The sequence below is a fragment of the Triticum dicoccoides genome, chromosome 1A (assembly GCF_002162155.2).
Source record: "Triticum dicoccoides isolate Atlit2015 ecotype Zavitan chromosome 1A, WEW_v2.0, whole genome shotgun sequence".
In the NCBI taxonomy this organism is placed as follows: Eukaryota; Viridiplantae; Streptophyta; class Magnoliopsida; order Poales; family Poaceae; genus Triticum; species Triticum dicoccoides.
The window spans coordinates 300,609,786-300,624,526 of record NC_041380.1 but is presented as its reverse complement, the minus strand read 5'-3'; the positions used below and the strand labels follow the sequence as shown (position 1 = coordinate 300,624,526).

The 14,741-nt window shown below is 43.1% G+C and overlaps 1 protein-coding gene across 1 annotated transcript; it reads left to right on the top strand.

Annotated features, from left to right (window-relative positions):
- Positions 1 to 3,072: 3,072 nt before the first annotated feature.
- Positions 3,073 to 13,009, top strand: LOC119269643. Its single transcript, XM_037551531.1, has 8 exons — positions 3,073 to 3,337; positions 3,845 to 4,264; positions 4,715 to 4,767; positions 4,913 to 5,320; positions 5,825 to 7,508; positions 7,997 to 8,085; positions 9,301 to 9,442; positions 12,118 to 13,009. Exons 1-8 carry the CDS (start codon positions 3,148 to 3,150, stop codon positions 12,723 to 12,725), a joined length of 3,594 nt encoding a protein of 1,197 aa, XP_037407428.1. The 5' UTR covers positions 3,073 to 3,147; the 3' UTR covers positions 12,726 to 13,009.
- The last annotated feature ends 1,732 nt before the right edge of the window (positions 13,010 to 14,741 follow it).

Sequence of the window (14,741 nt, the reverse complement as noted above, 5' to 3'; positions counted from 1 at the left end):
CAATTTAACAGGATGCGTGTGATACGCGGCAAACAGGTCTGTAATCAGAAATGCGTGCGAAGACCGATAATAATACAGACGATTGCTGCTAATAAGCCGTGTGTGTTCTGGGCAAACGCTTGGTGGTATACAATTATGAGCGATTGATGAAATCATCATCGAGGGGTTCCCCGGTATGGTCCGTGTGCGATGTCGTTGCACACAGAACAACAACATATGTACTTATAACTTATAAGTGAAGGTGGTTCTCTCAAGCAACCCTGCAATCAAATACAAGTACTCTCTTGTGTCTCAACACACCCAATACAACTGTGAGTTGTACAGATGCACTAGTTCGGCGAAGAGGTGATGATAGATGTGTAATATGGATAGTAGAAATAGGTTTTTGAAATCTGAAGAATAAAAACAAAAAGGTAACAAGTAACAAAAGTGAGTAAAAACAGTGTATCAATGCTTAGAAATAAGGCCCATGGTTCATACTTTTGCTAGTGCAATCTCTCAACATCATTAACATAATTGAATCACATGACAATCCCGCAAAGTGAGGAAAAGAATCACTCCAAAGTTTCTATTTCTATCAGGGAAAGTAGGATGAAATCGCATAGGTAGCAAACCACCTCAAAGTTGCCATTCTAATCAATCTATTGAACCACCCCCAAATTATCACGAATAGTCCTAGAGATCATACTATGACAACACCAAATGATACACATCAATTAACCTTTATGCCACCTAGAACACCCCAATGTCACCGCGGGTATCCGCAAGTTAAGACATGCATCAAGTGATCTAAAATCCAAAGTATTAAACCCCACAAAGAAACTTCAAAGAGCAAGACTCAATTCACCACAAAAATAAAGGAGGTGGACATCATGTGATCCAACTTTATTAACAAAGCTCATGATACATCAAGATTGTGTCAAATCAAGAACACGAGAGAGAGAGAGAGAGAGATCAAACACATAGATATTGGTATAAACCCTCAGCCCAAGGATGAACTACCCACGCATCACCATGGAGGCAACAAGGCTGATGAAGATGGCCTCCCTAATGTTTCCCCCTCTGGTAGGGTGCTGGAGAAGGCCTCTAGGCGATATCACTTCAGAACAAAGGCTTGCGGTGGTGGAGGAAAAGTTCTAGGTTTTTTCTGGGGGTTTCTCTATTTATAGGATTTGTTAGTGTTGGAATCACACCAAACAAGCCACGTGCGCGACCACATCCCTGGGGCACGCCCTAGTGGCTTGTGGACCCCTTGGGCCTCTTTTGGTTGCCTCCTGAAGCTTCTAGATCCAGAAAAAATCGTCGTAAATTTTCGTCGCGTTTGGACCTTCCTAGGTATGGATTTTGCGGAACAAAAAGTAGGAACTGACAGGGAACTGTATTAATATGTTAGTCCATACAAATAACATAAAAGTGCATCAAAACCATATAGAATTGATATAAATATAGCATGAATACCATTAGAGACGTATCACATAGTAGTGGGTTCAATCTTGCGGTGTCCTATATCCCACTGACAAAAATGGACAAAATATATTTGCATTGTTGTCATTAAGGATAAATCGACGTGGTTTAATCTTATTGCTAGATTTTCTTTCTGTCTACATCATGTCATCTTTCTTATTACGTTACTCTAATTTTTATTCAACTTAATACTTTCATATGCATGCTGGATAGCGGTTTCGGGCTGAAGTAATAATGCAGTTGGATTATGGTCTACTTATCATGGACGTGATCCCTATACAGGATTATGCCATGAATGATAATAGCTGTGAATGCTGCTTTTCTGTCGATTGCCCAATAATAATTTATTTACTATGCCATTACCTGCTTTCGAGAGAGATGCCACTAGTAAACCTATGGACCGGGTCTATTCTCATTAATCCTTGCGTTTACATAATTGCTCTTTTATTTACTCTCCATTATTTTACCGTTCCACTATATTATTATCATCCACTATTTGCATTTAACCTTGCGACTAGTAAGACGAGGGATTGACAACCCCCTTGCCAAGTTGGGTGCAAGCATTTATTTTATTTCTGTTTGGGTGTCGTTTATCTTGTTAGCTTGTGGACTCCTGCTGTTTTGATTAAACCTCGGTTTTTCACAAAATTACTTTCTGCTATTGTGCTACATCACCCTTTCTATTCGGGGAAATCCAACAACTCCTACAGGAGTAGCAGCCACGCTGCACCGACGATGCCGCCGCCACGACAGACATGAGATATTGCCGACACGAGAGGGCCAGCGCTGCCAGGGGTACGATGGTGTTGTGTACTTGCGTCATTGGACTGTGACGGCTGCAGTGTGAGAGCTCCATATATAAACCGCGGCATGGATGACTGGCTGGTAGGCATGATGTGCGTGTTGAAAAGGAGAGAGGAGGAGGAGAAAGAAGAATACCAAGACAACATGTCCGCATGGCACTTTTTTTGCCAACTCAATCTGACAGGTGGACCCGAGTAATTAGTGACATTATCAAAGCACTTAGCATTTATCGTTAGTTTTTTTGTCACTGTTAATTTTTTGGTGCGGTGGTTTTTACCATGATTTATAAAGTGACTGTTTTTCGCTAATGATGCTGCTATTGTGGTGGTTCGATGCATTTTACTCAACCTTGTCTTCTCATTCCTGACAACTACATAAATAATCATATGCTTAACTAGAGACATTCTGAACTCATGGGTATATGAATCCATTTTTTAAGAATGCATTTAAAACACGTTTTAGTGTCAAAAAACTCAAAACAAAATTTCATGCATACATCTTATAACATGTGTGCGCCCCACAAAGTTTTGCGAAAAAACATATTTTATTTTTGCCTCCTTGAAAAAGATAAATTTTAGTGCTACTAAATAACTTTCCACGACACATTTTTTGTCTTTTTACACAGGCCAAAAAAGTTGTTTTTTGCTAAACTTTTTGCCCGCACATATAGTGTCAAGATGTGTGCATGAAACACTTTTCACAATTTGTTGTCATTTAGAAATAAGCTTTCCGAGCCATGGGTTCATCCATGTACTTGCCCAAAAACTAATCATACGCTCGGTGTCGCCAAACTTCCTCTTCCCCTCTCTCTCTCTCTCTCTCTCAAAAAAAAAGAAAAATCTTCTTTCCGGCCGCGAGGAGCCGAGGACGGCGGCCTCCATGCGCCGTCTTTTCGTCGCGGCATGGCCGCACCTCCTTATCTCCTTCCTCCTCGTCGCGCCACAGTCAAAGGCGGCGTCAAGCTTCGGCGCCACCGCTGGCCGCCCAGAGTGGCAGGTCTTGACCAGGGCTAACTTCTCCTCCCAGATCCGGCTCCACCCCCACATCCTCCTCGTCGTCACCATGCCATGTGAGCCCTCCGACCTATCCTGTCTAGCTGAAAGCTCTGGTTTCTGACTGCATGAGTAGTTGCCAAGGTCAAGTTGTTGAATCAAACAGTCGAGAATTTTCTGTCCATGTTGCATTCGAAATCTAGTAGTTCTGAAGTACATGGAAGGATAAGTAAGCAATCACTAAAATCCATTGCGCCAAGGAAGTATTTGATGCAGCCGACATGACAAGGCAAACCGTGCGATTTCTTACTCCAAAACTCTGCACGATGACACGATCCTGGACAATTTTAGGCAGTCTGTCTTTTCATTTTTTATTTGACCAAATTGACTTGGAGCCGCTTCTTAAACTACGATGAATTTTCCACAATTTCACGTTTTCGACATTATTATTTCCAAATACGTACAAGGTTTGTTCCATAGTCATTACCATCTGGGTAAGCCCCACATGCTCCAGAAAATGAGAATGTGTGCATGAGATTGAGTCCCAACTCACTGTAACCGCTATTTCTTATGATCATTTATAGGGTATGGTGAGTCAAGATCACTGATGGCCGAAATACAGCAGCTGGTCGCAACCGAGGAGATGGAGCTAGGTCGCCTTAAGTTGATGGTTGTGTACAGAAATTCTGAGAAGTTGCTGTCGGATGCTATTGGTGCAACTGAAGGAACAAAGTTCATATACTACCAACAATCCATACAGTTCAAATATCAAGGAAAGCTTCGTGCACGTGATATATTGTATTCAGTACGACATATCATGCCACTTAAGCACGAGGAGGCCCCTTTTGTGGCTTTGCATACAAAAGATGATGTGGAGGAGTTTATTCAATCAACTGACAGAGCTGTACTTCTGTCTGAGTTCTGTGGTTGGTTTACTCGATTGGCTAGTGACAGAAGCAACAGAAGCAGTGGGGTCACTCCATCAAAAACTCACGCAGAGAATGGTTAGTCAACTCTGTGTCATCTGTCCTCGATTCATCCAACATTTTGTATTGTTTTCTGCTTTGTGACGAGGCACTTGTTAAAATTGAGGTTGGTTACTACGATTCATGAATAGCTCTTTGTCTCTCTCCCTTTCTCTCAAAAGTGAGCATGCATTTTTTTAGAACTTTACGGGAAGAAACACCTTAAATTTAGGTTTCCATCTTGACCAACGTTAATGATTAATAAATGATTCAAGATCTCACAAGAACACATGGTGTAAGTTGGTAAAATATCCATAATCGGAAACTCAGGATGACATAGTTTTAGGTGGTCTGCCTTATTCTTTCAAACTGATCTACCTTAATCCTTCTATTTCATGTTCCATGATCACCATAAAACTTCTGAATGGATGATAAATCATGTCAACTCGATTCTGACATTTGGATGCTATACTCATTGATATCATACAGTTGACGTTTCTGGGAAGACAGTGACCAGACAATCAGATGGGCGTCTAGAGCTTGTAAGTTTAGCAAAGAAAGTCGCATTTATCTCTGGTTAATATTCCTGATTTTTTTTTGAGAGGACTCATGTCTGTCTGAACCATGACGGTTGAGCATATATGAGGACAGATCCCTGAAAATGTACTTATTTGAGATGACAAACAGGTTATAGAAGATGATGAACTGACCTTTGGAGGTGGGAGTCAGCTTACTGGTTCTCCTTGGAAAGGTGGATTTACCACAGCAAATCAAAGTGTCTCAGATCACATTAGAATATCAACTGATGAAAATAGTAAGTTGTGCACAGTGCAAAAGTTCCAACAGTTTGAAAGCTTCTATGCAAAGCTTACTGCCCTGTCAAGAGAACACTTTCTTCCTCCGGAGAAAGTTAGATTTGGCCTTGTTACTGAAAAATTACCATTATCTTCATTGGATATTGCCAATGCAAGCAATTCAGAGACATGGTTCCTCAGTGTTCATTATCTGGGATGCACATCCTGTTCAGTTATAGCAAAAGAGGAGGATGACCTAAGAAGCCTGCTGCAATCCTATCATAATCTTGACGTTAAAGAGGTCAGTGAAAGTCCGTTTCATGTACGTTATAAATTTACCAAAAGAACATGACATGTGCTAAATATTACTCTGAGACGAAGATAGCTATTCTCTCCATGTATTCTCGGTGTGATTGTCAATTAGTAGGTAATAAAGGAGGAGAATGCATGTCAGAATGGTGTGTTTATTGTATTCTTGTTACTTTGTCCATATCTCCTTTGTTTATCTATTCTTACCAATCAAATCCTTTGAACCAGGTTCTATTTTATTGCAAATATATCTCACAAAAAATGTTCTTAAGCTAAAGATAAAGAGAACAATCCAGTTTATTCATAATTAATATAGTAAGAGTATGTAATTTGTTGATCTCTATAACAGAATATCTTGTTTTATCTGGTAAAAAGGCATTGTCTTTTATGAATTTCTGCTACATTATTTTTTCTCATGGCCTATCCAAAATATCCAATGCTTCTAATTTTACATGCATCATGCCATGACGTTTGGAGTTGCATGTTATATTTGTAGATTGATACTGATGCGAGTGGCGGCGAGGTTACGTTTCCTGCAAATAGGCCCTCAGCTATTCTATTTATCAATAGATTATCTGATTCCTTAAAAATTAGAGATGAAAGCAAGTTATCTCTCAAGTTACTACGAGAGTATGCTCAGAAAAATTATCCACCTTATGTCATTTCTGGTGATCTAAATAGTGGTAACTCCAGAATGCGCACAAAAGCGGATCCTTCTGCACTGAGCACAAGTAAGTCAGATGGCCACTCTGGGACAGCTAGGTTGCATGATTTGGCCTCGAAGTATATGGATTTAGGTGAGAAAATGTCAGTAATGGTTGTTAGAGATGGAGAAAGTATTTCATACAGAAGTGCTAGCGAAGGTAGTACTAATAGTCCTTTATATGAAATTTTAACAAAACTGATTCACAAAACAAGATCAGCACATAGGTCAAAGAAAACAAGGATAAGTTTTGTAACAAAAAATGATGATCTAAAGTTGCTGTCTGACGATCCTGAGGTCCAAGTGGTGGATTCCGTGTCAATTCAAGAAAGTCAAAGAATGGATGATTTATTTGCCAGCTCAGAGAGTGTCAATGATGGTATCGCTGAAGTTTCTGTGCATGAAAACAACAAGGCAACAAAAGTTGAATATATTGATGATGGACAAACACCGACTATACTTGAGAAAACTCCTGCACACTACTGTGGTATCAATGATAATGATCTTCATTGTAGTGATACAGAAATGGAGGAACAACAAGCCGTCGAGGCCTCTGATGTAAGCCCTGATCTTCGGGAAGAGGCCTCCATTGATGTGCATAGCAGCAATGAAGTTCATGGCAAGTTACAAAAGCACAGAGATGAGAAAATTGTTACAGAAGTTCTGGACTTTTTGGAACCTGATGGCAGAAAAGCGAACTCTAACAAAGAGAAATCAGGATTGCCAAATCAGCAAGATGTATTTTCAGTCCTGAGTCAAGAATCTGAAAGAATTGAAAATTTCATTTCCGAGGATGATTTGTTTAATATAGATGAAGAATCAGAAAAAGGTGGCAGCAAATTTTCTCCACGTGCAACATTTAGCTCTTCCAGCATCCTTGCAAGTGACAACACTGAATATACGGAGCAGGTAACTTCAAGTATATCAGATAACCACTTTGTTGGTTCATTCTTCTTTTCTGATGGTGGTCATAGGCTTCTGAGAACTTTAACTGGTGGATCAAGAATGCCATCCCTGGTAATAATTGATCCAGTTCAACAAAAGCATTACGTCTTTCCTCAGGAAAGTGAATTTAGCTACCCTTCCTTGGCAATTTTTTTTGATAGTTTTGTGAATCGAAGTCTTTCTCCATATTATCGTTCAGCCTCATCTGTCATAAGTTCAAAGGAGCTTCCAAGGCCGCCTTTGGTCAATCAAGATTTCCACGAGGCAAATTCTATCCCTCTCTTGACAGCAAGTAGTTTTTGTCGCTTGGTCTTTGGATTTGAAGGTTGTGATTCAAAAAATGAAACGCCATTTTTGAATACTGCAACTCTTGGTGTTGCTTGGAAGAAGGATGTGCTGGTGTTGTTCAGCAACTCCTGGTGTGGGTTTTGCCAGAGAACAGAGCTTGTTGTCCGTGAATTGCACCGATCATTCAAAAGTTATATGAGTTTGAATTCTCAGTTTGCGAAGGCTCAAGGTTTGCAGACTGAAGGTACTAACCTGAACTCATCAGTTGAAAGCGGAGAGCCTACATTGCCCCTTTGTCTTTTGAACTGTGCAAACATTTCCTTCTATCTCAGTGAACTTATTTTTTGGGATGTAATGCTAGTCATTCTGTACATATATCCATTTATGCTGGTGAAAATATAATCTTATCTTAGGCTCCTAGGTGTTATGAATCATAACTCACGAGTTAAAAGCAAGAAAAGACTGGAATTGTCCTGCACAATTTGCATTTTCTATAACGAAAGTAATGCCTTAACCTAGTGGACCATGACGCTTTATGACTTCTTTTTAAGGACACTAATACAAGGTACAACTTATAAAGCAGACTGGCAAAGTATATGAACATTAATGGGAAACCATTGTACAGAAAACATTTTATTATAGCCCGTTCATTGCTAAGAATGTATCTTTATTACTTACATTTCAAATGCTATTTATTTATTGTTACAAAAAAGATCATTATATTGTATGCAGAGAATGGCGGAGACTTGGGCCTTCCAACTATTTACATGATGGACTGCACAGCAAATGATTGCCATCATTTACTAAAATCAGCAGACAAGGTAGTAATGAATAACCGATTGCATATTCTATCTATTTAACTTCTCCAAATTTACAAAAAGAACTCTCTTATGAGCCCAGTTTTTTGTCGTAAGGGAAAAACACAGCCCTATTTTTAGCACTGGTAATGAGTTCTCCGCATTGTGTTACCATGCTTTGGCTTGGAATATGTTGTATTAGCTAGTAGTCTAGAGTATGGGGAACATGGTGCTTAGTAAACTCTTTAAACTATTAGTTAGCTAGAGTAGTAGCACTATTGCACACTTAGTGAAGGCATCCAGCCAGGGCATGTGCTCAAGTTGAAGAGAACAAGTGACCTCATAGCTTGTCATAACCTGTAATAAAGGTGCTTGCACTGATAATAATCATGCAGGAAGTACATTAGCTTCTGGTCTGTCTGAAAAGACCTCGTCATTCAACCATTAGATTCACTCTGATATCTACAGTCTGTTAAGCAGTGGTATGAGCTGTAACTAAAATATAGAGATGGCCAATCTAATTAGCATATTTTGTAATCTACATATGATAGGGCCAACTTGGCATTTGGTTCGTGCAAAATTCAAATCTTCCTTTCTGGCCCATACTCGGCCCAATCCCTTTTGAAAGAGCTAGATGAAATAATGGGATATTTTAACTCCCTCCACCTGTTCAGTTTATGGACATAATGGTGTTAGCAGAATGCTGACCAGGAACTTCAATTCATTTAACACAAGACAATTGTTCTGTATTAAAATGTTTGAATACATTTTTTTTGCGGTACTAGATTTCCACTGGTATGTCCACAACCATAGCACCAGGCAACAATCAAATAAAGATTAGCTACAAAAACAGAGCTAGAGATCGGTTTAGCTTTCCTTGAATTAGAGATGAGATTAGATAAGATAAAACTTGAGAACCAAGTAAGGCATCCCTCTATACACGGATGCATGTATCCATCTATCGTCAGTCAATAAACTGGTCTTCCGCTACCCCCCCCCCCCTGCTACCTTTGCAATGATCCAGTGATCATTACAATATCACACCCAACATTCCTCAGAGTTCCATAGGTATGTTATATGGCTATCGGTGTTTTTTCAACAACCCAGGTTTAAGTGGATATTTTAGGAAACCTTTTCCTCTCAAGCCCACTTGAATTGTTACCTTGCATGACATGACCATTTCTTTTGGTATTGAGTGCTTACTTGACTAATATTGATATTATTTCCATATGCTCACAGGAGGAGCTTTATCCTACGGTGTTGCTTTTCCCGGCAGAGAACAAAAGCGCAATATCATATGGAGGAGGAATGTCTTTGGGTAATTTAATTGAATTTCTGGAGTCGCATGCGAGCAATTCTCGCCATATGTCGGAATATAAAGGTTGGTGCAAAAGCAGCGTCTACTCGTACGTAAGAATTTGGGATCCGCGAAATACTGTAATCTATGTTTGTCTACTGTTCACAAGAGTTTTCACCCTCCTGTGTTCATTTGCTGTCCAAGCATACAACTGCAGAAGTGCAGATTACTAACATCTTTGAGCATCTCTAGCCGATCCCTTATATCATGGTACCGTAAAACCACTATAAAGGAAACCCAAAACTGTTTTACGATACCGTACAGGCTGCGGTAGAACAGATACCACAAATTTCTGCAGTAAAAAATGAATATTCCATCCATCGGTGCTTTTTTATTTTTTTTCCTTTCTGTTTTCCCCCCATGGTCATCTTCTTCCCCAAATCACCCACATAAGCAGCCACCCCCAGCCGCGACCGCTCCCGCCGAAGAGCCAAGTCCCCGGGCGGCCGCCTCGCTGCCCGTCGTGTTGAGCTAGCTGCAAGAGTACGATGAGCTTCTGCTGGCCATTCGGCGGCATGCTGGTCGTGCAGTAAAGAGCGCAAGGACGCGCGCTGAGGGGCGCGATGTCCGTCAGGCCCCGGCTGCAACCTCGAGCCCGCATCCATGGTGGAGTTGCCGCAGCCACCCGAGAGCTCGAGAGGCATGATGGCCGTTGAGAATGAGGTGAGGAAGGGCAGGGAACGTCAGCCGGCTAGTCGGCGGCGGCGGGGACGGCTGGAATCAGGAGCTAGCGGCGGTGGCGGTTGACGTGAAACTTTCCTCCCACCTACCGTCTTTTTTGCTTAAGGTGAACTGAAAATTTTGCCCCGAATCCTGAACATATGAGGTATTGGAGGCTCATTTTAAGGTTTCCCTCAAAAAAAAAAAAACGGACGTAGACACGGACACGGCGACTACGCAACGGGGACACAGGATACATCATTTTCCAAAAACAGCCATTCGTGGATATGGCAAGTATATATATATAAAAAGATGCCATGTAATATACAGAGTTAAAAATAAAAACAGTACATCAAATGGCAAATGCTAGTATTAGTCTATTAGAGAGTAGAGACCAGGCTGCCTTTCACTCTCACCCACAGACAATTGGCACAGACAGTGGCGCTCCCAAACGCCATGCTCCTTGACAGCCAATGTTCGGGATATCACCATCTCGGTCGGGTGCCGAGTCGGGATTAATCAACAAATCGACCATGTAACTGAATTTATCGGTAACTCATTTATTGGTAGGTTAACTAGAGCCATATCCATATATATCCTAGGCCACATAGCACCATTTAATGTACTAAATTTCTAAATATGCAATCCTAGGTTACATAACAAGGAGAAGTGTTGCAGCGTTAAGTTGAGGCTGTGAGTTGCACATGAGGTCCAGAAGATCTTTGGTCTCAAGTCTTTGAGCAGTGCCTTTGTTCCCATGTTGTTGGAAGCGTTATCCGTGACTACTTGCACAACATTATCAGCACCTACAAAGCAATGAATGATACCAGCAATGAGTGAAAGAAAATTGATGCAAAGCAATGAAAGGAACAATGGAAGTAATGCAGTAGTTAAGATTCAGCTTCATACCAAGTTTGGCAATGCATTCATCCACTTGGTTAAGATGTATAGATTCGTGTGTGCATCAGTCGATGCCTCTTTTGATTCAAGAAAGGCAGTCCCCAATTTGCAATGCACACACAAGTTCATTATGCTCCTTTTCTTGTCCGTCCATGCGTCGGTCATGATCGGCGACGAGTCCTTGCAGTGCTTGGTGGTCGAGGTGGCGCCGGTGGCTGCTCGCCCGTGAGCGGGAGAGGAGAGGAGGACGCGCGGGAGCCCCAATTTCCCTAACCCTAGACGCGGGCGCGGCTGTGAGATGTGGACGGGGTGGATATTTTGGGCTCTAAATAGGCCAAAGTGGCAGCCCAGTTAATCGCTGCGGGCCGATTTCTCGTTCTGACAGCCGATAAATCGGTCTGACAGCCCGATTAACTGGCTGGCCGAGAAACGCAGCGATCGGGGTTTTCTCGTACTGGGCACCCTCTGAGTAGCAGTTAACTCGCCATTTGGAACAATTTGACAGCAAGCAACAATGAAAACAGCAACACCAGCATTCAAGTGAGCGGCAGCTCAACATCAAACAACAATGGCATGGGCACATGGGGAAGGAAGCAGCAGCAACTCAACATCAAGAAATGAGCAAACATATGAAGAGGTTGAGGAGAGGCTGCTGGGTTACCCGCTTGAGCGTGGTTGCCGTCGGGAGGCCGAGTCCAGGTGGCAGTAGCGTCGAGTCCAGGCAGCGGCGGCGCGTTCATTGGAGCGTGGAGCAGCGTTACTTTTGCGGCGCTGTATTGGGCCGAGACTATTATTGGGCTTTCTGTGTCCCTAACATCGTGTACTTTTTTTTAGTTCGGAAATCAGGGGATACTGGGGAATATACGAATCATGGCGTATTGCCGTGTCCCGCCGAACTAACGGCAATTCGGCTGTTTTGGCCGCGTCCATGCTTTGTAGAGTGCCACAACAAGAAAGTTCTGCTCAAACGAAATTTGAGGGAATATTGCCTATGATGTATTACTTGACTGGTTCACAGCTGGCTCATGCATCCCTAACTATCACACAAAAGACAATAAGAAAGTTATTATGAATGTATTGCTTGGTAATGTTGTGGTATGTAATAAACATTCTAAAGCCTTGCTCTTTCTGGCAAACAGGATTTCTGCGAAAGAAGAGGATGGTAATGCAACATGAAGCACCGCAGACTGTCCGGTTTCACATGAAGGACAAGAGCGGCAGCAATGTTGGTTCCGATCCGCCAAGTCAACCTGAAAAGCGCAAGGTGCATATCGTCACGGGGTCCATCCTCGACGCCACCGAAAAGCTTGGTGCTGCAGTTCCATTCGATAATGCTCGAGTGCTCATTGTATCGGCTGATTCTCACGAGGGATTTCATGGACTAATCATCAACAAAAGGTTAAGCTTGGACACCTTAAAGAACCTGGACAGCTCCCTGGAGCCTATCAAACTTGCCCCTCTCTTCTACGGCGGACCTGTTGTGGTGCAGGGTTACCACCTTGTGAGTTTGTCCAGAGCCGCCCTGGAGGGCTACACACCAGTCATACCCGACCTCTATTATGGAAACATAATTGCTACAGGCCGGGTAATCGCAGGGATCAGGGCGGGCGAGCAATCTGCCGAGGACCTGTGGTTTTTCCTCGGCTACGCTGGTTGGGGTTACAGCCAACTGTTTGACGAGCTATCTGAAGGAGCGTGGCACGTTAGTGCAGGGCCGATCAGGCACTTGGAATGGCCAGACAGTTAGAAGATTCCTTTTTAGTCCATTTTGCACATATCTGCTGACACTACAGTATGGCATCATACTGCAGTTTCTCCTGGATCAGTCGGTCATTCAGAGGCATAGTGACATTGTGTTTTAACGCCCGTGTCGAGGCTACAGAAATTTTTGATATATTTCTGGTTGTTTTGAGCTAAATTAGTTTCGGCACATTGGTGCACAGTTAGTTGGATGGATAAGGGAAAGCATTGCATTTGTGATCTTGTAGATCGTACTCTTGTTTGGAATTTAGAAGTTTGCTATTTATGCCATGCCAGCAATCTCTAGCAAAACAAATAGCATGGAAAGCATCAGTGACATGCTGTTAATTATAGTCACCCGTCCAGCAGAGCTGCCCTTCAGCAGAGGTAGGTAGTACTAGACGAGAAGGGCCCGTTGGTGATGATTTTCATAAAACCATCATACGGAGCACGCCAATTTCTCCACTGATGATTTACTTCTCCCTGGTCACTGCTGTTTGTCTTCTCGAAGTCAGGTCGGGATTCAAGTAGTACAAAACAAGACCGTTTTAAGATAGCACAAGATCAAGCTAAAGGGAGGTAAAGACGAACTCAAGACAAGATGAGTACACAAAGATGATCAAATATTGGTTGTCTTCTAGTACAAGCAAACCAAACCGCCAAGGAAAGGAGAGCACGCGAGCTGGTGGTGCGTGTTGGCTGAGCTCCAGTCAGGCCTCCCCTGTGTCGGCCCTTAGACGACGGCGGGCAGATCGAGATGGCTCTCCGTGAGTGCTCTTGGCTGCGAGAGAGAGTTGGCTTCGCGCTCCTTGTTGATGGTTGGGCGGGCTATCGTTGGTGGCCTCGCGTTGAGCTGCGTCGGCCGCCACGGTGAGGCGACATAGGGTTGTGTCGGGTGGGGAGTTCTCAGAGGGATGGGAGGCCCTGATGGGCACCCGTCGCCGGTGCGGGGGTGCACCGGTCCAGATGCGTCCTCTCCTCCCCCTTTCTTCGGCCGTGTGCCCTCTAACGGGTTCTGATGATATTCGAGGCAGGGCGGTTGTTGGCTGCTCCATAGGCGGGTGCTGCTAGCTAGGCCAAAGCCAAGGCCTTTGGGTGTTTACGGAGTTGCTTGGATGCAGGGTGGCGGCCCTGGCGGCGGGAGACGCGGTGTTCGTGGGCGGAGCGTGCGTCTTGGGTGCCGTCGGGCAGCCATGGTCACAGTGGGTGGCATGGTTGGTGATGTTTGGCGGAGGGTTAACACCAGAGTGCATAACTTGCCTGGTCTTCTCCGGCCGATGGTGGCGACGGCTGCAGACGTCGTTTCCTTCATGAAGGCGCCGTCATGGTTTTCTCTTCTTTCCATGTTGCTCCGGGTGAAAACTTGATCTTCAGGATCGGGCGGTGGCGAGTTTCGATGCCGTGCCCTTCTTGAAGGCACCGCCTTGGATTCCATACTTCGCCATTGTCATGCTTCACTTCTTCTCGGTGGCTAGGTCTCGGAAGGTCCTCGCCGGCCCCAAATGGTTCCTTAGTGTGCTTGGTGGTCGATTGGATAGTGTTGCGGTGCATCGGCACCCTTGTATCTTTTTTTTTCTTGGATACGCATAGCATGCGTATCTTTCATTAATGGGGAAGAACACCCTTGTATCTTGCTTTGGGTGTATGTGTTGTATGGGTTGGTGACGTGTTGTGTCCGGATTTATATCTCTGGTCATTGCTTTATATATAAAGAGGGGCGGCGAAAGCCTTTTTCGACATTGTGAACTAGCCTACAATCTCTTCTTCATGTGCATTCATCTTTGACTTTCGCTTTTTTTTTTTATCTTCTTTCATCTTTGACTTCCTCTTTTTTATCATGTGCCTTCATAATCAATACGTAGGAACCAGTTAAAACTAGTAGTAGTATATAGTACTCCTTCCGTAAACTAATATAAAAGCGTTTAGAATACTAAAATAGTGATCTAAATGCTCTTATATTAGTTCATAGAGGGAGTACTTGGTAAAATATTCATGACGCTTTTAGAGAAAAGGTTTATCGCCC

Excerpts from the sequence above, each read along its gene's own strand:
- LOC119269643 (XM_037551531.1), top strand. The coding sequence starts at position 3,148 with ATGCGCCGTCTTTTCGTCGCGGCATGGCCGCACCTCCTTATCTCCTTC. Across the intron at positions 3,338-3,844 it reads CCTCGTCGTCACCATGCCAT|GGTATGGTGAGTCAAGATCA; the intron begins GTGAGCCCTCCG and ends GATCATTTATAG. Across the intron at positions 5,321-5,824 it reads ATAATCTTGACGTTAAAGAG|ATTGATACTGATGCGAGTGG; the intron begins GTCAGTGAAAGT and ends TTATATTTGTAG.